At 46.6% G+C, this 27,500-nt stretch overlaps 1 protein-coding gene across 1 annotated transcript in view; it reads left to right on the forward strand.

Annotated features, from left to right (window-relative positions):
• Positions 1-27,500, forward strand: part of whrnb (whirlin b) — a 58,452-nt gene that overhangs the window by 18,391 nt on the left and 12,561 nt on the right. The window contains exons 6-8 of the mRNA XM_062543853.1: positions 1,915-2,040; positions 11,981-12,195; positions 27,296-27,314. Coding sequence (XP_062399837.1) covers positions 1,915-2,040; positions 11,981-12,195; positions 27,296-27,314 — 360 coding nt within the window. The remainder of the gene's footprint in view (positions 1-1,914; positions 2,041-11,980; positions 12,196-27,295; positions 27,315-27,500) is intronic.

Genomic DNA, 27,500 nt, shown 5'->3' on the forward strand with positions numbered 1-27,500 from the left:
GTTTCCCCATCTCTGTGTCTGTCTGTGAGACTAAACTCCACTGACTCTGGATAATGGCCTTTGAGGCCAGGGTTACATGGAGGTTAATATGAGCCGCCAGCATCATTCTCAACTATGAGGCCAAAACAAGATGCCTCAAGGTCTTGTTTAGCCTTTTCCACTAGCCGCTCTCTCTCCATATCTCCCTCTCTCAGTCTCTCTCTGAAACACACTCACACACACACAAGCAAAGACACACACAGACAGATACACACACACACACACACACGCACACACACACACACACACACACACACACACACACACACACACACACACACACATATACATACAGTACACAGACATGCATACACATTACACACATGCACACACTCTCACACACACACACGTCCCCATTCTCCCACATCCCCATCTCCATCCTGCTTTACCAGTGAAATGTGCAGCGTAAGCTCCATGTGTGTGGAGCGCCTCTTATCTCATCCCAGGGCTGCACATTCAGATGGCAGGGAGGGCCAAACGACCCCCCCCCCCCTCCTCCTCCTCCTCCCCCAACTACATTAACTTCCTCCCCCAAGTAAATTGTGTACACAGCACTGAGGGGGGAATTAACGGGCTAAAAATGTCCACAGATAATTTTTGGGAATTATCGATACATATATTCTGTGGTAGTGTTGGATGAGCATGGGCGAACAGAGATGATTTCTAATTAAAGAAGTGACAGTGATGTATGTTGTTTGGACTGCGGCTTGGGGTGGGGTGAGGGTGTCGTGAATATGAAAACTCACTGGCAGAATGGGTGGTTTTATACCAGCGGAGAGATAAATCACACTTACATTCTCCCTCTCCCTCCCTCTCTCTGTTTCTCGCTCTCCCTCTCTCTCTTTGTTTCACTCTCTCTCTCTCTTTCTGTTTTTCTCTCCCTCTCTCTCTCTCACGCTTGTTTTCATCCTTCATCTCATCTCTCTGTCTCCCACTGATTCTCTTGTGTTTCATCTCTCTCTGTTTCATATTATCTCTCTTTCCCTTTCTCTTTCTCCCTCTCTCTTCATAGTTTTCTTTCTTTCTCTCTCTTTTTCTCTGTCCCTTTGGCTTCGCACGCCCCTGGACATCTTCTCTGTGTCAGCGTGATTGATCTGTATGTCCGGACCCTTCTGATGTCCGATCAGTCATCTCACAGCGGCACCAGACATCCAAATAAAAAAGATTTATTTGTCTTTGACCGCGTCCTGTGGTAATCTGTTTACAATATGGGGAAACAATTATCCATTCTGAGAGCATCAGTCCAGCTGTGACTGTGAGTGACATGAAAGGGGTGTGGTGCTCCTCCCCAGTCCTGATAGAGATCTGCTCTCAGATCCATTGAGCCTCAAATGGGGCAATTAAGTGCTTGTAAGACACAAGAAGCCATCATTTGTTAATTAAACACTCTTATGGGAAAATAGGACACTATAAGTGACTGCAGAGATCGATATTTGTGTATTTCTGTTCGAGGGAGCGAGAGAGAGAGAGAGAGAGAGACAGAGAAAGAGAAAGAGATGCTGTCCCTTGAGACGCACCATAGGCCACTGAACACTGTCTGTCTGTGTGTGTGTGTGTGTGTGTGTGTGTGTGTGTGTGTCGGTGTGTGTGTGTGTGTGTGTGTGTGTGTGTGTGTGTGTGTGTGTGTGTGTGTGTGTGTGTGTGTGTGTGTGTGTGTATGGCCATGTCTGTGTAAGTTGAACATGTGGAGCATGTCTCTATGATCTGGTTTTTATCTTGCAATCATTATTTTTTAACATGTTGAAATATGTAATATTCAATATTCACTGAGACCGTTACATCTCATGAAGCCATCTTTGGTCTGTGCAGTACTGTGGACATTTTGGTGGCAGGTGTTGTCCAGTGCTGGAACCTCTCCTCCGTTCCTCTGCTCAGGTGACGGTCAACATGGAGGACGGGCGTCCCCTCGGCCTGATGATCCGCGGCGGCGCCGAGTACGGCCTGGGCATCTACATCACGGGAGTGGACCGGGGCTCTGCCGCGGAGTACGCTGGCCTCATGGTAAGGCCTCCCGCGCGCCAACCACTGATCTATCCACGATATTCCGCAGCCAACAATGGGGGTCGCCATGACACCGAGACGGTTTTCTATTTCCGGCGAAGCTGCATTGTATCTGTTTTAACGTGACGGTTTACGGTGCTTAACATATCATAACGCATATAAAAGTCAACTTTTCTATTTTATATCGGTTATATGTGATGCAGTATATACATGCTGAGGGCAGAATTGTCAACATTTCGAACGAAATCTAAGTTGAGGCATAATCTAGTTAGCTACGGAGAACGCACATGTTAACAGAATGAACGGAAGTTAAAAACAGTCTCGTAACCATCGCAACGATACATATTTCCGGGTTAAGGAATAAGGTGGATAAAGAATACCTGGATAGACTATCTCATTGTTGCTGACCCATCAACAATGAAGCCAATGGAACTGTCCCGAGTGGTCCCATAATGGCGGCGAGGTGTTCCAATTCCATTGTTGCAGAACGGCAACATTCTTTTACTGTCTTTTACTGTCTATGCATTCCTATGGCAAGTGGTCCCATAATGGCCGCCCCCATGTAGGCTTCAGAATTTTGACGTAGATGCTCTATCCAGGTATTCTTTATAGATCAGTGGCGCCAACATGCCCCCAACCAACACACACTCTCACACACACACACACACACACACACACGTCCCCATTCTCCCACATCCCCATCTCCATCCTGCTTTACCAGTGAAATGTGCAGCGTAAGCTCCATGTGTGTGGAGCGCCTCTTATCTCATCCCAGGGCTGCACATTCAGAAGGCAGGGAGGGCCAAACGACCCAACCAACCTGTCCTCTCCACGACCCCCAGCGTGGCATGGTGCTGGTGTCTGCTGGTCGTTCAGCTCAAACCACATCTGATTGATCCAACAACCAGGAGTGCGTTTCCTAAAACCATAGCTGCTAACTAAGTTAGTTAGTTAGTTAGATAACTAAGTTAGTTAGTTAGTCAGTTAGCTAAGTTAGATAGCAACTTTGTGGGTTGCAATGCAGATTCCCATTTCCAAACAACTAAGTTGCTAACAGGTTAGTGACTATGGTTTTGGGAAACACACCCCAGGACTGTAATTGTTATTATTTGAGCTGCATCAAGAGTGCAGACCATGAGAAAATGCAACAGTACTGAAAGCACTTTAGTTGTAGAAAGGTATGCTCTTCCTGTAAGGTACATTGGACAGTGCATTTGGCTTGTGCATCTTCAGAATGCATATTGTGAGATACTATTGTGCGGTGCACAGCAGCACCAGCTTGCAAAGTGTCTGATTGATTTTTCCATTGATCCCAAGCTGAGCTCACTGACATGCATGTCTGGGGTGCATCACCCTGTTGCTTTTCTCTCTCGGTGTCATCTTTGTGTCTCCAGCAGGTCTGGGGTGCATCACCCTGTTGCTTTTCTCTCTCGGTGTCATCTTTGTGTCTCCAGCATGTCTGGCGCTTTTCCCACCACTCTGTTTCGATCAGATCACCTGTGTCTCTCTGCACTCAGCACATGCTGTCATTCTCACTTGGTTACTCATTCACTCACTTGCACACTCACTTACTCACTCACACACTCACTCACTCACACACTCACTCACACACTCACTCACTCACTCACTCACACACTCACACACTCACTCACTCACTCACTCACTCACTCACTCACTCACTCACTCACTCACACACTCACTCACTCACCCACTCACTCACTCACTCACTCACTCACTCACGCACTCACTCACTCACTCACTCACTCACTCACCCACTCACTCACTCACTCACTCACCCACTCACTCACTCACTCACTCACTCACTCACTCACTCACTCACTCACTCACTCACTCACTCACTCATCCATCCATTCTCTCACTTACTTGCATAATGACTTACATTTTCCATCAAGTATTGACTCTTTACTCTGTTCTCCTGTCTTCACCGAACCAGCTACACTATACTGCATACGTCTGTCCAAGCTCACCCAAATATTGTTCCTCCACATGAGTAATATGGCAAAGATAATAGGGTCTCAGCTCGACGGGACGGGGAGTGATGTGAGAACTCCGGGGCTAAAACATGCCCTCCCAAATCCGTGCTGTCAGGCCACTCTGTCTCGGCGCCACACCTCGTGCCAACGAAAAGATGTGAAAACAAGCCCCTCAGTAAATCCAAATATAGTCTGCGAAAGATTGAATAGGGGCCTGACATCTTGGCAAGTGCGTCCTGACAGGAAGATGAAAGATGCAGCAGAGGCTGGTTGTCCCCTGCTGGGTGACTTCGGCTCCTGCGTCGTCTTCGCGGCGTCTTTGTGGCGTTACCCGCCAACGAGAGTGCCGCGGAAATGAAATGGAATGGAATTGAATTATTGGTGCTTTTGCAAGAGGAGAGGTCGGACTAAGGGTAAATGCTGAGAGGGAGCGACAGGCCTTTGCGTCTTCCCAGCACAAATGTGTCCATTTTCATTGTTCTGGCTGGGTGGAGGTAATTGAAGTTTGCAGGCATGTTCATGGCTCTTAAAGAGTAACTGTGTTTTGCCGGTTGAGTGTCGCAAACAGTAATATTCCACTGGGGTAGTTGCTTTCTCTGAGCCACTGGGTCATATGAGGTGAGAGAAGGTGGCCATTTTGGCTCTCGCTGGAATAGTTTCTCTCTTTCTTTTCCCCTCCCCTCTTCTCTTTCTTTTTTTCTTCTCTCTTCTTCTGCTTTTGCAACGGCTCGACTCAGTCTGTTTGATGTCTGGGTGGATGAAACTGACTCACATAGAGATGAGAAACATTCTAAATTCTTGGCAGAAATCTGAGGGTAAAAGATCCTGGAATGCTCTACTAAACATTTATATTTATATTTTGTGCTTGTTCTGAGTCGGCAGTTTTGTCCTAAGTTGCCAGTTTTGTTGTGAGCTGCCTGCACAATTGGACTGAGTCATATTTCACCTGCACCCTCTTGGTATCTACTGCCAGCCCTTATGTCCAGGTTGGCCCATGCTCTCCCCGCTTGACTCTGGCAGAGAGTTTGCGAGGGTCAGCTGTTAATCTCCAGCGTAGTGACCTGGAGTTCAGCTAAGCTCTTTCGACGCCGACAAACCTGAGTTTGTGTCAGCCCGGAGAACGTAAAAACACGAGAAAAAAAAAGTAGGCGTTTGAGTGACGGCTGTTTTAAAAGCAGCCTCGAAGGAGGCTGGCAGAATTTCATTTGAGATGGAAATGTTTTTTGCGGGGGGGGGATTTGTCGTGTCATCATTGTTTGTGCCATTACTACTGGCGATGTTGTTGTTGTTTGTGGTGGTGCCCCCCCCCCCTCCTCTCATGCCTCTGGAGCGATCTGTGAGTCTTTCATGCGGGCTGCAGTGGCTTTGTTGTGCTGGCTGACTGGCTGGAGGGCCTTTGATAGCCCGGATTGTCTCTCTCTGAACCTGGCCGAGATGGCACAACAGCTGGGGTCTCGTCTGGCTGACAAATCGCCCACAGAGAGCAGGAGTGGCGCACTGCTGAGTGGCACGCAGGCCTCCTCCCCTCCGTTAATCACATACGCGCACACACACACACACACACACAGACGTGCACACACACACACACACACACACACACACAGACGCGCACAAACACACACACACACACACACACAGGCACACATTCACACACATACCCACACAGGCACACACGTGCGCACCCACAAAGAAACACATTCTCTCTCTCTCTCTCTCTCTCTCACACACACACACACACATACACACACACTCCTCACATAACAAAACATATGGCCAGGGCTCTCATCAGTTTAAATGAGAATTGCAGGATTTTGAAGCCCTGTCACGCCATTCAGGTAATAAAGCTCACTAAAAGGGCATTCTTCTTTTGCTTTAATTGTGCAATCTTGTTAATTACCCAATTTTTCACCAGTCTGTCCTGCAGGCTGCCAATGGAACACAACACTCTCCTTTCAGCATCAATCTTCCCTCCTCAAAATCACAGGAAAGTGAAAAATACAAGCATGTTTTGGGGTTTACGGCCAACACTTTCGACCTGACAGAAAGTGGACGAACAAGAGAGTGGACAAGCTAGGTGAGGGTAGCTGAGTAGATTTGCATCAGAGAAGGACTGTGGGGATCAAGTGTGTTGCTCTGAGGTGAGGTGAGGTGTCATTCCACATATACTCAGGAGAGCTACTCAATTCCTAGTGCTAGAGGTAGGGGATCTCACAACAGCCAGGACAACCAAGCCCCGCTCTCTTCCTTTCTTCAAAGCACATCTCAAGACCTTGTTGTTTAATGATCACTTCTCCTCCACACCTAACTCATAGCCCTGTTGTGAAAGCTACATGGACTGTAGCTTCTCTTTGTTGTATTGTTTGCAACTATACGACACCTCCCAAAAGGCTCAGCAGTGGTTTCTGTTGTCCCAGACCCCCCCCCCCCCCCCCCTCCACATTCATGATGAGTTCACCACCAACAAATACTGACAAATTCTTTGGTCACTCCTCTTCGTTGCTGTGGCCATTTATGATCCGATCAGCAATATTAACCAGACAGAACGGCAAGCCCTTGATGCGGGCACCCACACATACCAGCAGATGTCTACACATGTTCAGTCATTCCTGTTTGTTGCTGGTGTAGGCTATGCTCTTATCAGTAACATATCAACATACTGTACCAAGAAATATCATTCATTCTTCAGTCATCTCTCTTCATTGGTGTGGCCGTTTCTGATACGATCAGCAATATATCCAACCAACACACAGGCCCTTGATGCAGGCTCCAACATCTACCTCTCCAGAACCATAGTGGCGAGATTTCACACATCTCAGGGTCATCTCAGGGTCATCTCAGGGTCACTTCAGGTTGCAACATGACCCCAAGTAGCCTGTGAGCACCTCAGCCACAGCCATTGGCTTGCCTTTTCAGCAGCCGCCGATAGCTGTTTTGCAGCTCCTTTCATTAACTGTCCTCGAAAACCAAAATCTAACGTGACGTGTTGTCGGCCTGACTTTGCTACAAAGCCTCTAGCACCTGTCTCCAGTGGTTTTGTGTGCGCTTGCCGACCACGTTCTCTTACCTCTGCTACCGGTTCTGCATATTTTGCCTTCTTCCTTTCAAAGGCTTCCTCTATCACATCTTCAAAGGAAATAGTTAACTCGATCTCACGAATACAATGCCATGTCTGGTCTCAAAGGTGAAAGGAACTATTGGCATGTAAAAAAAAGATTCTGTGAGTGCATGAAAATATATTCCAAAAAAATGAAAGAGAGCATTTGACAGATTAAAAGGAAGATGAAACACACACACACACACACACACACACACACACACACACACACACAGAGACATTTGTCCATTTGACCTAAATATCAAAGGATCATTTGGATCTACTTAAAATATTTGCTCTTTTTTGCTTTATATTTTGTGGAATATGTGACTAGATATACAGTGTGCCGGACGCTCAGAGATTCGGATTCACGAAATGACCAGAGAATAAGCAGTGAACAGTCCTCATCAAGATTAACAGATTGAAAAAAAATGGCAAACTCACGGCAAAAGATTCTGTCGCGTGACGTTTCACAAAGAAGTCTCGCTTATCTCTCTGTCTGTGCGGAGGCTCCACTGGGAATGTCCTTGAATATATGTTTTAATAGCTGCTGTTAACCTCCTGGAATGAGAACAAGACAAAGTTTCCCAAAGTCAATTTGGTTCCTCGCCCGCTCCATCTTATCAACACTCTCCAGCAACATCTCCCCACCCCCCTCTTTCTCTTTCAATCTCTCGCTCCTTCTCTACTTCTCGCTGTCTGTTTTAATAACTCAAATCTTTCCTTCCATCTCTCTCTCTCTCTCTCTCTCTCTCTCTCGCTCTCCCTTTTCATTTGGCGAGGGCAATGACTTCCGCTCTTGCTTTAATGAAGGCTGGGCTAAATTAAAAATCCAGGTGTAATGGTCCGGGGTGGAGGTTGAGCCGAGGTGACTGATAGCCTCACTGCTGTCCCCATCTGCATGACCTGACTCTGGGTATAATGGCTGTCACCCCCATTCCCTCATCACCCTCCCCCCCCCACACACACACACCAACCCCTTCCCCTGGACTGAGGTATACACACAGACACAGCACATACACACACACACACACACACACACACACACTCACACAGAGACAGACAGACACACACACACACACACACATACCAACCCCTTCCCTTGGACTGAGGTATACAAACACACACAGACAGACAGACAGACAGACAGACAGACAGACAGACACACACACACACACACACACACACACACACACACACACACACACCTGGACTGAGCGTGCTGCTATCACCTGGGGTCCTGGGCTGCCTGGCGGCCCCTGCTGGCGGAGGACGCGGGCGTGTTCATCTGTCACCGCTACGCTAATCCGGCCGTGCCCGCCTGGCATCTCATCCTGGTCAGGCGCCCGCTGGGCAAAGACGTGCTGCTGTCACTGGAGGGGGGGGGGGGGGGGGTAGAGCAGGAGGTGATGGAGGTTGTGGTGGTGGATCAGGAGGAGGAGGTGATGGTGGCGGGGGACAGTGATGCAGCAGAGGAGGCGATGGTGGTGGCAGTGGTGAAGCAGGAGGACGAGGAGGTGATAGTGGTGGTGGAGCAGGAGGAGGAGGAGGTGAGGGTGGTGGAGCAGGAGGAGGAGGTTGATGGTGGCGGTGGGGGACAGTAGTGCAGGAGGAGGAGGAGGAGGTGATGGTGGCAGTGGTGGTGGTGGTGGTGGTGGTGGTGGTGGTGGTGGTGGTGGTGGTGGTGGTGGTGGTGGTGATGGTGATGGTGATGGTGGTGGTGGTGGTGGTGGTGGTGGTGGTGGTGGTGATGGTGATGGTGATGGTAGTGGTGGTGGTGGTGGTGGTGGTGGTGGTGGTGGTGGTGGTGGTGGTGGTGGTGGTGGTGGTGGTGATGGTGATGGTGATGGTAGTGGTGGTAGTGGTGGTGATGGTGCAGGAGCTGCGATGGGTTTGCACATTTGCTTTATCTACTCTGACCCCCCCAGCATCACTCAGGCTCTACAGTACACCCTCTTTATTACTGACCCCCCCAGCATCACTCAGGCTCTACACCCTCTTTATAAATGACCCCCCCAGCATCACTCAGGCTCTACACCCTCTTTATTACTGACCCCCCCAGCATCACTCAGGCTCTACACCCTCTTTATTACTGACCCCCCCAGCATCACTCAGGCTCTACACCCTCTTTATTACTGACCCCCCCAGCATCACTCAGGCTCTACACCCTCTTTATTACTGACCCCCCCAGTATCACTCAGGCTCTACACCCTCTTTATTACAGGCCACCTGGAGGCCATCAAAAGCCAGCCGAGTGTTTCCGGTCGCTAAAATTAGCCTCCTCTCTTCTCTCTTCCTCTCTTCCTCTCTCTCTCTCTGTCTATCTTTCCTTCCTCTCCCTCGTTCTATATATCTTCCTTTATCTCTCTCTCTCTCTCTGTTCATAAGGTCTGGGAACACGGCATATGGATCAGTGCACCTGTTCCCTCCCAGGGATCCAGTGGTACCACTTAATCACCAACCCAAATGCAACACCATTTGCATCTCATTACCATGTTTGTTTACCCTTCACTAAGTGACCTCTTTCAAAATGTCTGAAAATGTCTCCGCCGCGGCAGAGGAGAGGAGTGGACGAATCGAATATTTCTGATCTAGTTTGGTGACTCAAAGGCAGAACTCTGTGGCGGTGTATCCGGGCTACTCGGGGGGGAATAAAAGCCTGGCGCGCACGGTTGGCATTGAGCGCCGAGAGAACTCTCCTGCTCGTCTCAGCTGGCGTAGCCGCTGCCGCTTGCGTGAAAGGCCGCGGACACTCGAAGGACAGAAAAGATGGACGGTGGAAAAAACAGGCTGGGGGTCGACCGAAGGACAGATGGAAGGACGCGGAGAGCAGAGCCAGTGGCAGACAAAAGACAGAGGGACACAAACACACAGATGAGTGCATGGGGTGGAGGAGGCCAAGGACTTGTAACAGAGAGAGAGAGAGGGAGAGAGGGAGAGAGAGAGAGAGAGAGAGAGAGAGAGAGAGAGAGAGAGAGAGGGGGGCCCGATATCTGGGGGATTGGGAAATAAGGCACTTTGTGTGTGTACTGTATGTGTATCACTCTATCTAGAGGGTGTGAATGTGCTTGTGTGTGGGTTTGTGCGTCCGTATGTGCCTGTGTGTGTTAGTGTAATATGATGAGAGAGAGGATAATGTGTGTGTGTGTGTGTGTGTGTGTGTGTGTGTGTGATAGAGAGAGAGACGGGGATGGGGATGGGGGGGTGAGATGGGGGGGGGGGGTCCGTGCGATTGGTCCTTGAGTCCTGTGCAGGTGATAAATCAGGCCCCCCATAGGCCTCTGCACTGTACAGCGCTGAGTGATGGAGCCCCTGCGCTGCTGATGCTGCTGCATAAACCCCATTAGCGTTCACCAGGAGGAAACGCGGCAGAGTCAATATCCAATTTCCCTCCGTTCCCTCCATTCCGCTCGCCTCCCCAGGACAAGAGCCAAACGAGGAAATGAACTGAGGCTCTCTCTCGTCTGTTCAGAAACACACGTCTCTCTGGAGGACCTGAGGTGTTATGATGTCTTCCTTTCCGCGCTCTGTCTTGCAGGCCTTTTTTGTTCTTTCCTGTTCGCGAGTGGCTTGGCAGTGGAGGAGAGTCTGTGCGACATCCCCTGCATGTAGCTTTCCCTTAGTGACATCCCTTTCTCTTCAGGAACACTTAGAGATGGGCAGAGAGCTCTGGCGGCAACAAGGCGGGCGGTTGCTATGCCAGCAGCCATGCCGTTCGGGTTCATCGAGCAAGGCATCGGAACGAAGCAGTGCAAACGGACGCAAGCAATGTCCAAAACAGAGCCAACACTTTTAAAATGACAACTTGCGTGCAGATTTTTGACAACACAGTTTGTGTTGCTTTCAACACATTACTTTTGATATTTGTTACGACAATATGTGTTGAAATTAAGACAACTTCCGTTGTTTTCTAACACATCTCTGTGTCCAGATAGGGACAGCACACAGTTTGTGTGGTTTCCAGCACATACGTTTTAAGATTAAAGGAGAAGAGTGCTACTATTGATATGCATGTATGAACAAGGGAATGAACATCGCCCATCACCTTCACAGCTTCACTCTCTCCCGACTCACCATTACAGTTGAATGGAGTGCAAATGGCAGGGACCTTGAATGATGATGATTATGGCATGGCAACGCCTGGCGTGGTGACATAACTCTGTAAAACAACAGCGTTATCACCATTGATTCCTTCCAGTCCTCGCCAAGCCTCGACCAGAGCGGAGCCCGTTGTATGAATTATGCTCGTTGCATTGATCCGTGGCGCGCCATTGATAATCACCTTTCAGCAGATTCGGCTGAATTAGGCAGAGGATTGCGCTCCTTTGTCCGCACTCTTGACTAAATTAAGGGCTTTTGTTGGTCCAGTGTCAGCTCAGTGAGACGGCGCAGAGCTGTCTGTGTCCACCCACAGGCTCTGAGTAGCCTCATCGGTCAGCGCTGAGGGGCTGGAGAGAGCGCGCGCTCGGCTCCACGTAGCCTAGCCAAAGTTATGATGACCGTAAACATCATCACGAGGAGATGTGGATCATTCTTTTAATTTTGTATGGTTTGTGTTTGTGTGCGTGTGTGGCTGAGTGGTTCTCACATTCTCTTGCTCTCTCTCTCCCTCCCTCCCTCCATCTATCTGTCTCTCTCCACCTCTCTCTCCCCCTCTCTCACTCCATCTCTTTCTCCACCTCTCTCTCTCTCTCTCTCCACCTCCCTTTCTCTTTCTCTACCTCTCTCTCTTTCCCCCCCTCTCTCTCTCTCTCTCTCTCTACCTCTCTTCTCCATCTCTCTTTCTCTCTCTCTCTCCACCTCCCCCTCTCTCTCTCCCCCTCTCTCTCTCTCTCTCTCTGCGCTGCTCCAGGTGGGAGATCAGATCCTGGAGGTGAACGCCCGCTGCTTCCGCACCATCCCTCACGACGAGGCCGTGCTGATCCTGCGCAGTGCCCAGCAGCTCCAGGTGGCCGCCCGGGAGGTGGGCCGCCTGCCGCACGCCCGCACCATCGTGGACGAGACGCGCTGGATCCCCAGCGGCCAGATCGCCGAGACCTCGGCCGGCTTCAGCCTCGCCATGCCCGGGTGAGTGCTCCTGCAGGAAGGTTGCAGTCCACACACCCTGGAATCCTCTATTGAAGTGTGTGTTGTGTGTGTGTGTGTGTGTGTGTGTGTGTGTGTGTGTGTGTGTGTGTGTGTGTGTGTGTGTGTGTGTGTGTGTGTGTGTGTGTGTGTGTGTGTGTGTGTGTGTGTGTGTATATGTGTGTGTGTGTGTATGTGTGTATGTGTGTATGTGTGTATGTGTGTATGTGTGTGTGTGTGTGTGTGTGTGTGTGTGTGTGTGTGTGTGTGTGTGTGTGTGCGTCTGTGTCTGTGTCTGTGTCTGTGTCTGTGTCTGTGTCTGTGTGTGTGTGTGTGTGTGTGTATATACCTGCATGTGTGAAGAACTCCTTTGAAAATGTTTCATCATATGAAAGGTAAAACCACTACCTCCACTACTTCTCCAAAACCTTCAGTGCAGCGGTCACTTTGACCTAATGTCCTCCCAGACTCTCAGAACTCTGTGTGGAATTCGAAACAAACGCCACGTTTTTTTGGCGTACATGCTAAAAGACTTGAGCTTGTCTTTGGCACTTCCTCTGCAGAAGTCACTCTATGCTAATGCCACCTGAGGGGAAGGAATCAAAAAAGGCTTGGCGTGTGCCCACGCTCTGATAGGACGAGAGCTTTAATGCCACTGATAAGCCGCCAGGTTTGCCCCGTGGGTCCATCCAGGCTCTCTGGATGGCACTGCCCCCCTCCTTGGTGCCCCCTCCTGCCCTAATGGTGTGGGTCTGATTGAGAACTCTGGGGGGTCGGCGACACAACCGCCTCTGTAGATGTGGCATGGGCTCTGTCTCACGCTGTTGCACAGTCCATTAGCCTCAGATTGCCTTCGACCGAACGTGGAGTGCTTTAGTGACTCAGGGTCTCTCTGTGTCCTGTGCTGCTCCTCGTTTTTGTGTTCTCCTGTTGGTAAGGGGGGGGGGGGCTGCCGGATGTCTAGCGAGTGTGCCGGTAAATTGATGTCGAGCGCTACTAGAGATTGTAACCGCAGAGCTGGTGCAGAGCCAACTCCGTTTATCTCTCATGCTTTTTTCTTCTTCTCCTCCCTCCTGACTTTCCTTCTTCCCCCCATTCCCTCTCCTCTTCCTGCGAGCGCCTCCCGTTCATTCATATCTCATCCCTCTCTCTCTCTTTTCATTTCCTGCTCTCTCATTTTCTCATCTATTCCTATCTCTCTCCTTTGTTTTGCCTCTCCTCCCCTCTCTTTTTCTTTCTCCCTCCTCTCTCAATCTCTTCCTCTCTCTCTCTTCTCTCCATCTCTTTCTTTCTCTCTCTTCTCTCCGTCTCTTCTTCTCTCCTTCCTCTCTCAATCTCTTCCTATCGCCCTCCTCTCTCCATCTCTTCCTTTCTCCCTTCTCTCTCCATCTCTTTCTCTTTCCCTCCTCTCTCCATCTCTTTCTATCTCTTCTCTTTCCATCTCACTCTCTCTCTCTCTCTCTCCCTCCATCTGTCTCTAACGCCTATTTGATTTTTGAATCCATAATATATTCTCCTCCACCCTCTCACTCTCCACTAACCCCCCCCCCCCCCCCCCCATCTCTCTCTCATATCATCTGCAGGCTCCCAGTGGACAGTGGAGTGCTGACCCCAGGAAAGGTGAGTGTCACCCTCAACTGAACTGCACCATTTTGGCTTTTTGAAGCATCACATTGTTTCCCTCCACAATTAACTGGCCTGCTCACAAACTTATGTAACACGGCTAAGTGTCAGGTTTGCACTTACAAGTCAGTGCAGCGAGAATGTGAAAAGAATGGCTTCAGCAGTTTTATTAGTGTGCATTGTCCATTCTATTGGCCTTTTTATTATTCATGGCGTAAGCAGTTTTGCACAGCCTCTCTCTCTCTTTCTCGCTCTCTCTCTCTCTCTCTCTTTCTCTTTCTCTCTTTGTCCTCTTTCTCACTCTCTCTCTTTCTCTCTCTCTCTCTCTCTCTCTCTCTCTCTCTCTCTCGCTCTCTCTCTTTCTCCTTTCCCCACTGGTTATTGCTCTGTTCTATGCAGTGTGGAAAACTAGCACACAAAGACCTGATGCCTGTCCATCATTAAGACCGTCAGGTGCATCAGTGTTTGTCCCTCTGCTTGTTATGGTCAGATCTGATGTAAATGTGCATGCCTAGCAAATTAAATAAGCTGTGTGACTGTTGTCTGTCTGTCTGTCTGTCTGTCTGTCTCTCTCTCTCTCTCTCTCTCTCTCTCTCTGTGTGTGTGTGTGTGTGAGAGAGAGAGAGAGAGAGAGAGAGAGAGAGAGAGAGAATGGAGAATGTGTGTGTGAGAATGAGGAATGGTTTATGTAGCGTATAAAGCCAGGTGCTAGCAACACTGCGATATGAGTTTGACTCCCAGGGGAATAGAGAGGATGGATAACCTGGCCTGCACTGCCACTCACTAACTTTGCCATGTAAGTGTATGTAAATGGAGCTGATAAACAGTGTCAATCGGGGGGGGGGGGGGGGGTTGGGGGGGGGGGGGGGTGCTGGTGGTGCTGCCATGTCTTTGGCACTCCCTTTGGGACTCATATCTGGTTAAAAAGCGTGCCTTTGTGGAGCCAGACAGGCCCTGATCTTTTCCTGCAGGGTTAGATGGTTATTGCCGTCTGTGAGATATCAGCAGTAAATAATCTCATTTTATGGCCACTGGGTCCGTGCGCAGTGTTTTATGATATGCCAGAGAGACCCAGGAAGGCCTTTTTCTGTTTACCGTCCACAGACTTCAGCACCCTGGCAGTGTGAGATAGGGATTAGTTGGCACTCACTTGGCAGACGGTTAATGGATTCTAAGGTTATTAAGTCTTGTGTGTTCTAGGCCAAGGTTTTAGGGGTGAAATATTTTACAAGAAATGGATTACGATATGGCGTGAATAATAATGCTAAAAAAAAAAAAAAAAACAGCCACTCCATTTACATTTCCAGTCAAGAATTCATTAGGCTGCGCTGCTTCAAGAGATGCCAACGGCCGGCTGTTGGAGCAGCATCCACCCCTCTCTGCCTCGGCCTCCACCCAGAGTTGATGAGGGCTGGAGACGTGGCCAGAGGGTAACCGTAACCCACCCAGAGATGGTGGGTGCTGGAGAGGGTGAAGCCTCCCTCTGGGCCTCCCGGTTCAGCCTCTCTGCACCCTCCTCACAGCACTCAGACTCTCCCTCAGCCTAAAAGTGAGCTCCGGAATATTCCATCTCCCCTTTTTTTCTTTACCGTATTCGCTCTCTTTCTTACGATGGTTGCCAGGCAAACCAAGCACTCCGTCAGAATGTACAAATGCTCGCTCACGCTCTGTTGTGGTTTCATCCTCAAGTCAGGTTATTATCGTTTCTGTGTCCCCTACCTGTGAACACCAACCTGATGAAACACCCCCAAGGAGTTGAACCGCAGCCTGCAAATGCCAATTAGAACGTGTGCATGGGCATTAGGAAACAAGTGTGCATATTTTGCTCTCCCCCCCTACGTTCTGTTTTTCTCTCGGTCCCCTTCAGCATGGGATGAGTCACGGTCAAGGTGACCCAGTTTGATTTAGTCACCTCCGTGGGTAGGAAGTGTGACAGGCCTGAAGTACAGGGGGATTTGGATGGAGGAGAAAAGAATGGCTGCCATGGAGACGTAGGGGCAGCTTTGTGTTGGCATGGCACCACAGGTGTGCTTCTAAAACACTTTGATATGATAACAGCATAGTGAGTCGCCATGGTGTTGTCTTGCTTCATCGTATTTCTGATCTATTTTCATCCTGAATGCAGCCTACATTTCAGGGGTTTTTTTTCAAAGCAAATGGCAACAAACTGTGTTGCATATGCACATAATTGTGTCTTAGTTCCATGGACAGTTTTTAATTACGTGCACGTTAAGGTTTTTAAGCTACAGCACAGTGCCTGTTTACATAATTCCTGAAACACTTAGTGGTGTTTGTGTGAGGAGCTTGAAGAAGGACTGACAATAAACATCTGTGAGGTGTACTTCTGCCAACTGCTGTTGACACCGGTTTCTGCATCTGGTCCAGAAGGCTAGGCTCATGTCAACTCCCTCTTGTTCTTTCCATCTGAGCTGATTTGGAAAGATTGCTGGGGACAGACTGAGTGACTGGCAAGTGAACTGTGCATTCACCATCAGTGCAAAATCTTTGCCAGTCAGGTTAACAATGTGTTCTCAACTCTCTCTCTCTCTCTTTCTCTCTCTCTCTCTCTCTCTCTCTCTCTCTCACACACACACACACCCCCACACACACACTCTCACACAACTACTCTCTCTCTCCCTCTCTCTATCTCACACACTCACTCAAACTCTCTCTCTCTCTCTCTCTCTCTCTCTGTTGTGTGCTCTCTCATACTCACTCATGCACTCACACACATGAATACCCAAAGACACAGTCCTCTGCATGTTCATCTAGTTTGCTACTCCACTGTTTACCCTCCGCTAATAAACCCATGCGCTAATGGGTATTACAAATTAACAAACAACATGCAAATGAATCATCACATCCACCCGAATGTTGATCAAAGCCTCTTAAATTAAACAGTTATTTATTTCCTGAAAGAACACATTATGCTCCTCTGGGCAATCATCAAGTAATGAGGTGTGTAATATTGCATTAGGGCAGGTCATGTTGATGAATGCTGGTTAAAGCATTAACATATCAGAGACCAAGCTCTAGTGATAATGCAGGAGAATGACCCTAGTAGCTGTGTTGTGTTGGTGCTGCAACCACTGGGCCGTCACATGATTTAATGCACAGTTATTATGATTGTGTTTTAAGCAGGACGTTGTCTTCAGCAGCCGGAGGGCGTGTTGCGTGTGCTTGTCACTAAATGTGGACAGGGATTAGGAGCCGGATGTCCCCTCTTGGATGAGGGAGCACGGTGCCCTCGAGGATGGCTCCAGCCGACACAGATCGTGTTGCCCATCCTTGAGTCACTGTGTTCTTCTTTTGTTGTTTTTTTGAGGGTTTTTTTTTTTGCTTTTATTTGGAGGTGTTTTTTTTTTTTTTTTTTTTTTTTTTTTTAATAATTTTATTATAGAAATGACACACAAAAATACACAATGACAACATTTAACATAGACATACTCATGACGTTTGCCTGTTTACAGAGCTACTTAATCATAACTAGATATATTGAGCAGCAACAGTTCACAATTGTTACAGAGAAGCATAAATAGTAGTGTCAGAGTTCATTGGCTGAGGGATCAGCACTGGAAATATTGCAGAAAAGGGGACCATGAGTCTTCATAAGATGTTATGTTGTTTTTCAAAGATGCAGTAAGCTTTTCTAGGTTTGAGTGATTAGTTAAAAGATTTAGCCATTGATTTGTAGAGATTTTGACTCTGTTTTTCCAATTTAGCAAGATTGTTTTTTTTGCAATGGTGAAAGCAATCAAAATAAAGGGCTTCACTGTCTTATTGACATCTAAATTAGACAGGTCACCAAGAAGTACAATAATGGGACATAAGGGGATGTCACAATTCAGCATTTCAGATAAGATGTTGATCACTTTTATCCAAAAAGATTTTATGCAAATACAGTCCCAGAGAGCATGAAAATAATCATCAATAGCATTTGGACAGTGTGGACATTTACTATTTTGACCAAATCCCATTTGATGGAGTTGTTTTGTAGTTATATGCGCTCTATGTAAGACTTTATATTGGATTAGCTGAACTTTAGAATTACAAGACATAGAGAATGTGTTGTTACATATGTTTTGCCAGTTAAAGTCTCTAGGTAGATTCTCTATGTCCTTGGACCATTTATGTATGGGAATTGCCAATGTTTCTTTGTTAGATGTCAACAGTTTATACATTTGCGAAAGTTTTTTCTTTGGCTTTAGACAGCACAATTTATCATATAGGGAAGAACTGAGGTTGTTAAAGCTCTTGATGCTTACATATTTCTTAAACACTTCCCGTAACTGTATATATTCAAAGAAACATTGGTCTGGAATATTAAATTTCTCTTGAATTTGCTTAAAGGACATAAAGAACCCCTTACTAAATAAATGCCCCATTTCTGTTACCCCTTCCCTCTTCCATATTGGCATAGACAAAGGTTTGTTGTTCACTAGAAACATTCGATTGTTCCATAGCGGAGTGTGAGTGGAAACTGAAAAGTTAGAATCGAGTATTTCATTTGTCTTCCACCACGCTCGTAATGATGTGTTGATTGTACTACCACCGTAACCTATAGATTTTTGAATGGTTTTATCCATAAATAAAAGATTCTGCAATCTCGACCCGTGAGCTAACATCTTTTCAATGTCTAACCATGGAGGATTATCATTTTGAATCCAATGGCAGACATGTAAGATCTGGTGTGCTAAAAAATAATATTGAAAGTTTGGGGCCCCAAGTCCTCCACTTTGTTTCGGTCTCTGAAGCGAACTCAAACTGATTCGCGCTTTACCCCCTTTCCAATAAAATCTGGTGATGGCGCTATTAAGGCAGGTGAACCATCCAGGGGGAGGGGTAACAGGGATCATGGAGAAAAGATAGTTTACCCTTGGAAGAATACTCATTTTAATGGTGGACACTCGTCCGAGCAGGGATAATGGCAACTTATTCCACCTTTCAAGGCTATCTTTGATGTCCTGCAACAGGGGATTATAATTAATCTTAAATAGATCATCCAGGTTAGACGGTACTTGAATGCCAAGGTACTTAATTATTTTAGAAGGTTCTTTAAAAGGAAGATTCCACTCCTCAGCCTTCCAATTCATGTTTGTTGCATCTAACACGGGCAATATTTCCGATTTTGACCAATTAATGGAATATCCTGACACTTTGCCATACTCTTTTATTAGTTTATGGATCAGTGGGAGTGACGATGAAGGGTTAGTAATAAATAATAAAATGTCGTCTGCATAAAGACTTATTTTATGGTGGTAACTCTCAGATGTTATTCCTGTTATCCCTCCACATTGTCTGATGGCAGCTGCTAAGGGTTCCATAAATAAAGCAAACAGCATTGGGGATAGGGGGCACCCTTGCCGGGTACCCCTTTGTAACTGGAATGATTTGGAGATGACTCCATTGGTTATTACTGAGGCCTGTGGTGACTTATAGAGAGTTTCTATCCAATTAATAAAGTACATGGGAAAACCAAATTTTTTTAATGTTGCAAAGAGAAACGTCCACTCTACTCTATCGAACGCCTTTTCAGCGTCGAGGGTGGCTATGATGAATTGTGAATTGGATTTAGTGAGGTTGCTCCTGTAGGCACTAATTAGATTAAACAGTCTCCGGGTGTTATCTGAAGATCGCCTTCCTTTAATGAAGCCTGTTTGATCTAAATGTATTAATGGTGTGATGACTGACTCCATTCTAGTTGCTATCATTTTGCTTATGATTTTGATATCTGCATTAATCAGAGATATAGGACGATAATTGGAGCATTGGCTATGATCTTTATTGGGCTTGGGAATGAGTGTGATATATGCTGTATTCATGTGATGGGGTATGATACCCTTTTGCTGTATTTCAACTACCATTTTCAGGAAGAGTGGGGAAATCAAAGGCCAGAATGTTTCATAAAATTCTGCCGGATAGCCATCAGGCCCTGGAGATTTCCTACTGGGCATGAGATGGAGGGCTTTGGTCATTTCCTCCAATGAGAAGGGCCTCTCTAAATGTTCTGCTTGCATTGTAGACAACTTAGGCAAGGTGATATTCCCTAGGAAGTCATCTATCTCCTGAGCTGAGGCATTCTGCTCTGAGGAGTACAGTTTTTTGTAGAATGATCTAAAGGTTTCATTAATCGCCTCAGCATTTGTGGATGGAGTGCCAGATGCATCTATGATTGAAGATATGATTGATTTCTCATGTTGCTGTTTAATTTGATTGGCTAGGAGTTTACCTGTCTTGTCTCCAAACTCAAAATGGTGTTGTCGGAGCTTGAGACATATCTCTTCTGTTTTTTTATTATATATGCTATTCAATTTATGCTTAACGTCCAATAACTCTTTATTTACTGGTCCATCAGGTGTCCTAGAAACCAGAATTTCCAGTCTCTTGATTTCTCTCAAAAGTTGTTGTTCTTCTGCCCTGTCTTTTTTCTTTTTATATGAGCAGTATGAGATTATTCTCCCCCTCATGAACACCTTAGCAGTTTCCCACAGTGTGCATGCACTAATGTCAGGAGTGTCATTACTGTACAAAAAAGAATCCCACTCAGAACTAAAATAATTGTAAAATTCTTTATCACTCAGAAGCAAGGTGTTAAAACGCCACCTAGGAGGTGGGTAGGAGTGTTGGTCTACTAGGAGGGTAATGCTCACAGGACTATGATCTGATATGATAATACTGTGAATAGTTGTATCTATTATTTTGCATGCGCAAGAGTTGTTAACCAAAAAATAATCTAGTCGGGAGAAGCTTTTATGAACCGTTGAATAATAAGTGTATTCTTTGGAAATAAGATTATTCAGTCTCCACACATCAATCAATCCCTTCTCTAACATGTACTGCTTAAGTGTCAAAGAGGAGTGATTCATTTTCTGTGTGGGAGTTGATGAAGAGCGGTCCATTTGTGGATCCAATATGTTATTAAAGTCCCCCCCTAAAATAATAACCGAATCTGGAAAATTAGAGAGTGCAACAAATAAAGAATGATAGAAGGCAGGGTCATCTGTGTTAGGGCCATATACACTAGCTAATGTTATATTGTTATTCCCAATTGTCCCATTCACAATTATATATCGCCCCTCTGGGTCAGTCAAAGAAGAAATGCATGAAAAGGAAATTTTTTTAGCAATTAAGATAGAAACACCTCGCTTTTTAGAATTAAACGTAGAATGGTATGCTTGCCCTATCCATTGTACTCTTAGTTTTTTTGATTCTACTTCATTGAGGTGGGTTTCTTGTAGAAAACAGACATCAGATCCCAGTCTTTTTAAGTGATTAAATATTTTTGTTCTTTTTGCTGGGGAGCTGAATCCCCTTACATTCCAAGACATTATCTTTACTGGGACTACCATGGGTCAGATAGTTTAAGACCTGTATTAAGGGACCCTACATTGTGATATCTTTCCACGAAAATGTGCAATGTTGCTACTTTAAGGCTTAAGTCTTCATGAGAAGGCAAGTAAACACTTTGACCTACAGACAAGTATACATTACAGAACATACAACATATACCCACAAAAAACAACAAACATACATTAAACAAAATAACATACACAACAACATGCAAAGCAACTGCTGTAAGCTTACTTAACCATCTATTATGCAAAGCAGTGGTAGGCCTACGTTGATATATGAGATGTAGACAGATGTTTACATAGGCACGTAGGTGATGCATAAAGGCGTTGAAAACTGGAGTCGAAGGTTGAGGATATGAATAGGTTTGGATTGGCCTTTTGATGTTATATGGCCTTTTAGCCTGTATTCAGAGCCATTTTGGATTTGTAAATTAAATATGGGTAGGCTATAGCCTGTAACAGCCTGCAAGCAAATAATGTCTCAACAACATGGAGCATATAGAAAGCATAAAGGAGTGTTCTTATTGTCCTGATACTGAAGTTTTAATTTAGTGGAGCATGTTCTCCATAGCACGAGTGAAATAAACTGTCCGCACTGATCACGCTGAGATGAATATTGCTCTACATCGTCTTTTGTTCTAGCCATGGTGTGATATTAGGATCTTTAAACAATTGATTGTCAATGTAAAGTTTGTCTGCAACCAGACTCACCCAGCGCCCGTCCTTCCGATGTTTACGGTAAACGGGTAGAAGAACCCGGCGACGCTCCAGTATGGTAGTCGGGAACTGTTCGTTTATGCCAAACGGCTTGCCTTGGAGTCTTCTCCCGAGGCCTTTGATGTAGTCGCGTTGTTTGGAGAAGTCAAACCGTGCCACGATAGGCCTGGGTCCGGGCGTTTTGGATGGTCTGGTGGCAGGGGGAAGTTGTTCGTGTTGACCCTCGGTTGGCCGATCCACGGCTATCCCTCCCGTTTGAAGCGCATCTGCGTAGGATCTTTTCTTCCCAATCCGGTGGACTCGGGCAAAGGTAATCTCAGATAAAGTTGCTTTCGATATTTTAAGCTCGTTCTCCATGAATGACTTCAGTGTTTCTTCTGTGTTCTCTTCGTTTCCTTCTTGAATCCCGCTGAAGATCAGATTGTCTCTCATTGATCTAGTTTGTAAATCCAGTATCGTTTCTTTCAGCAGAACATTTTCCCTTTGAACGTTGATTATATCAGATTTCATGCCCGTTATGGCGCTTTGTAATTCGACTGTTTTGCTTTGGAAAGTTGTCACCATGTTTTTAAGGTCGGCTAGCTCTCCTAAGAGAGTGTCCAGGATATCGAGCTTGTTAAGTTTCTCCAGGTTCTTGAATTTTTCTTCTATCAGTAGAACAATACTGTGCTCAGTATCCGTGAGGTCGGATGATTCTAGTAATTCTTGACTTGAGAGTCGCTTTTTCTTTCTAGATGGTTGTGAAGTACTTTCTTTTCCTTCATAGACATGCAAACCGTGTTGTAGGCCTATGTCGGCTTTAGGCGTGCTGGTTGTCCTGCTTTCCAAGCTTGTTCCACTGGGAGAACTCATGCTTGGGAGTTCTTTGCTTTGGAGGTGTTCTTTGCTTTGGAGGTGTTTTTGACACGTTGCCCTCGTGCCAAGACGGAGAGGCGATGTTTCCAGCTCAGGTTTGTGTGGCAAGCCAGGGCGATATTTCCAGCTCAGGTTTGTGTGGCAAGCCAGGGCGTTTTGCAATTCAACACTTTCCTCTTTCATCTCATTATGCCCTTTCGCAGTGCTGCCAGAGGTTCGCACCTCGTAAAGCATTCACACTAAAATGAATGTGAAGTGTGGCGAAGGCTGTTCAATATTTGGATACGGTTGTTCAATATTTGGATGCTTTAACAAAAACAAAAAAAACAACAGCAAAAAAAATGTTGGATAGCTGGAGGCCATTGTAATAAGCGTATGCAGCAGTGGGGCTATGCTGATTTTCCTGAACTTGGGACGAGTAACTACAGTACGAGTCAGAATAAATAGACCCTCTCAGTTCGTTCCTAGAGGCGTTCCGATTGAAACGTTCAAACCCAACGCAGATAACTTTGACATGAAAATTAATCAGACTTTAGCATGATCCTCTAAAAAATGTCAACTTTTAAAAAATCAACATCTTATTCGAATTTTGTTTGATCCCAAAGTTACCGTTAGGTCCATGTTGTTTTCAGTGGGAATGCGTTGGGAATGCACTTGTTTGTTTATGCAGTTGAAAGCATCTATACAGTAGATACCATCAGGCCCCTGTATGGCTGCCGGGAATAGCATTCCTGGAGTGTCCTTGAGAACCTGGCCTGCTTGTCCGTAGTAGATGACAGCACGGGCCGAGGAGGTCACAACCCCCCCCACCAGCTCCACCACCACCACCACCACTGAATCTGCCCCGGAGTGCCATCGAGGCCCCTCCACTGTCCCAGAATGCCCCTGGTGAGATGGAAAGTGTCTGCGCTGTCTGACATTGAAGTGAGTCACTGTGTGCACCAGGGGAGGTGTGTGTGGAGTGTGAGTGTGTGTGTGTGTGTGTGTGTGTGTGTGTGTGTGTGTGTGTGTGTGTGTGTGTGTGTGTGTGTGTGTGTGTGTGTGTGTGTGTGTGTGTGTGTGTGTGTGTGTGTGTGTGTGTGTGTGTGTGTGTGTGTGTGTGTGTGTGTGCGCGTGCGTGTGTGTGTGTATGTGAGTGTGTGCGGGCGCATGTGTGTGAAGAGTGTGTGTTCGTGTGTGAGCAATAGCCTACTTAAATGAAAGCAAGGAGAACAGGACAATCACAGCGTGTGTCCCATTTCTCTATCAAGCACAAAAGCCTTTGCAGGCTGAGCCTTGAGACTTAAAATATCTCCACTGTCCAGCACATCCCATACAGTGCCATCAGGCTGAATGAGCCTCAATTAAACCAGGATTATAGTGGGCCACGCAAGATACACATGCAAGTACACAACACTCATGGTCGGGACTTTTCAAAGAGCCTTTAGTCATTTTGCAGAACTAAGTTTCCGCTGGCTTTTAAAAGTCTGTATGTCTGCCGCCTTGCCTTGTTTATGTATAGTTGCTTAAGCTCTCTGCCAATGGTGTGTTGATTAAGGCTTATATTTGGCCAATTATTTATATGTCCAAGGCCAAGTGTGCAGCTGACTATGCTCTCTTGCAGCCAGCCTCTTGGCCAGCAACCAGACAGACTTTGTTTTTTTTTCCACTCTGAATGTTTTCCAAAACATAAATTGCACTGCTCATTTGCAGAGGAACTTATGTAGATGAGGAATCTTTTTCTTTACACTGTATGCTTGAACGGAGTTCAAGGGGTGTTTATGCATGTGCCTGTCCTCTGTCATCGATTCAGTTGCGTTTATGTCGCGGCATCACATAGCTATCTCTCCGGCTCCTATACAGAGCCCAGATTTACAGTAAGTTTAACTTAAACCTCCTAAATGAAGCACTAAGTGAACAGGGGCAAGAGAAACCTCCCTTTTAACAGGAAGTAACTTTGAGAAGACTGACAGCCCATACGGGGGAGGCTGTCATCATGGGGTAGTTCATTTGGAGAGACACTTCGCCCTCGCATCAAGAGGCTATATTTCCAGCTCAGGTTTGTGTGGCAAATCTGGGTAGAGATAAGAGTCCATACCCCTGTCTGGATAAGTGCATTAGCATACACACAGCATAGGCACAAGATACAAAAACACCTAATGGAATATACAGTACATATTCGATTGGATTCATTTGATTTGATTTCCTTAAATTTGAGGAATCAGAGATTAGAGAGCTTAGCCCTCATTTACGATGATGTCGAATAGGTGGGATGCACACCAGTGACACAGAAGGAGTTCAGTCTCTGGTCCGTTCAGACTAGAGTCAGGTGTTTAAGTGAGTGGGAGACAGTCCTGTCTCTGCCGTGTCTCCAGAAGAGACCACTTACACTGAACCACTCCCGATCTGCCAAACGCCTGTCAGGCCACTTAAAATGATCAATGGCAGCCGTCATCCTTCGATGAGGTCGCAGATTAGCAGTGACATCACATCTCCCAGAGGTCACCTGGCCTTCCATCCATCCGTACACTCGCTGCATCCATCAGACTTTATCTTCCTGTCACTTTGGATAGGATAGGAGGAGCTTTATGTACTTGTTGCTTTATGGGAGACTATTTGGGAGCTATTTCTGTTAGCGTGCCTGTTGCTCTGAATCCACACGGATGCCCAAACGTCGCCTTTGCACAAACTTCTCGTGACGTACTTCTTTCTCGGTGAATTCTGCGATGAGAGAAGTCTTAGCCACAGGTATTATTAGTCTGCCAGTCTTGGCTCAAATTGAATGTGTTTGCTGTGACTGTTCCCATCCCGATAATCTACTGGCTGAGGCGAACGTATGGAGCTCCTCTCTGCGCGCTGAGCTGAGCTCTTTGAGAGGATTTATGATTTTGTTGCAGAGATGAAGCATTTCTCTGCAGTAGTCAGAACGGAGGGGAGGGGAGGGGATGTGTGTGTGTGGGGGGGGGGGGGGGTGTTAAGAGCAGTGGAGTTACAGTACAAGGGGAGATCGACCCAGTGGAGGGAAGAGGCCAAACTGCTGCGTGCTCGTTTTTTCCTCTACGTTGGCCAGCTGGTGGGAAGCAACAAACGCGCGCGCGCCGGCCCGCGGATTCCTCAAGGTCGGACACAATCGGCGGACCTTTATGAAGTATCGATTTTCCAATCCAGCTGCGAAACGTCTCTCTCTCTCTTGTCCCGGCGTACAGCCCCTCTTCCTATTTTCGCTCTCTCATTCAATCTATCCCTCTCTCCATGGCCCTCTTCCACTGTAAATTTCATCTTTCTCTCTTTTTTTCTCTCCCTCTTTTTTTCTTTCTTTTTTTCCTTTCTATCTTTCTTTTTCTGATAATAGTGTTTTTTGTCTAGGCAGAAGATTGCTTTTAGTGTTCTGCACTAATAATGTCTCGTTCTCTGGAGGTCATTTTCTCTGGCGTGCGAGAGGGGAGAGAGTCTGTACATACGATTAGTGTCTCTTTAGCAGGGAATGGATGACTGTTGGATTACAGAGGACAGCTCAGGCTTGTAAATGGGTGAGGTGTTTTTGTACTGTCCTGGTGGAAATGAGCTCTAATTGCTCCCCCTACACTCATAACAGTAGTGACCCACAGGGAGAGAGGGAGAGAGAGAGAGAAAGAGGGAGAGAGGGGGAGAGAGGGGGAGTGAGAGAGGGAGAGGGAGGGGGATTGAGAGAGGAGGGGGCGGGAGAGAAGGAGAGAGCGATTCATGCATTTGACCTGTGGCTGATGATTTTATGTGCATGCTGAAAAAGAAGGCATCTCTCTCTCTCGAGCACTCTCCCTCACTCTCTCTCTCTCTGTGCGTGTGTGTGTGTGTGTGTGTGTGTGTGTGTGTGTGTGTGGTGTATGTGTGAGTGTGTGGACAGGAAGATGAGTGGGAGAGAGAGAAGAGAAGAGAGGGGGACAGTGTAAAAACTGGGACAGAGATCTGGAGTGAGAGATTTGGGATAAGGGCTGTTGTTTGCCCTTTCTACAGGGCCTGTTACTGGTGATGCCACTGAATGTCTAGGGCACCTGTTCACGTTGTCCTGCTGTGCACTGCCCACCATAGCTCTGGGATGTGTGTGATGTTGCACAAAACCTTTCTCTACTCGTCATGTCATGATATGGGGCAGGTCACCGTTTTCTGGTTACCTAACCTCCCGCCCTGGAGACACACTCACCTGCAGGTTTACTGGCAACACCTGCATGTTTTATTTGTTTTTTGTTTTGTTTTGTTTTTTTTTGTTTTTCAGCTGTACGTCTATGGTTGAGATAATGACAACTGTGCCATGATTGTGGAACACTTGATGAGATATGTAGCTAGTCTGTTGAGATATATTGCTTCTTTAAGTTGTGGTCTGTGCAGGATGGATGGAATGTAAAATATCTGAATGGTTTCTTACACTTGGTATCAGACGCACTGCATGTTCTGGAAACTAGCATTGCATAGCAAGGCAATGAGAAAATGTTGACAGGCCATCTTTAAGCACCTTGCTAGTGACCTGACATTTACTAATGTTTCTGTAACACCTCCAGTGTAATGTAAACAAAGTGCTTGCGGTGGTTCTGCCTCATTAGGAAATGGCAAGACTTCAAGGTGAGCCAAGGCATTATCCAAATGGCCCACAGGTGTCTGTGTGGGTTTACTCTTTCTCTTAGTCTTACGTGGAATTTTCAGCATTTTAACATACCCACAGAGGTCATTTGTATGGCATTTAGCAATGATTACAAAATGCCCAAAAAGTACCCTTCCAGCAATTGAGAGAAAGTGGCAAAAAGAAAA

The sequence above is a fragment of the Sardina pilchardus genome, chromosome 8 (genome assembly GCF_963854185.1).
Source record: "Sardina pilchardus chromosome 8, fSarPil1.1, whole genome shotgun sequence".
NCBI classification, from domain to species: domain Eukaryota; kingdom Metazoa; phylum Chordata; class Actinopteri; order Clupeiformes; family Clupeidae; genus Sardina; species Sardina pilchardus.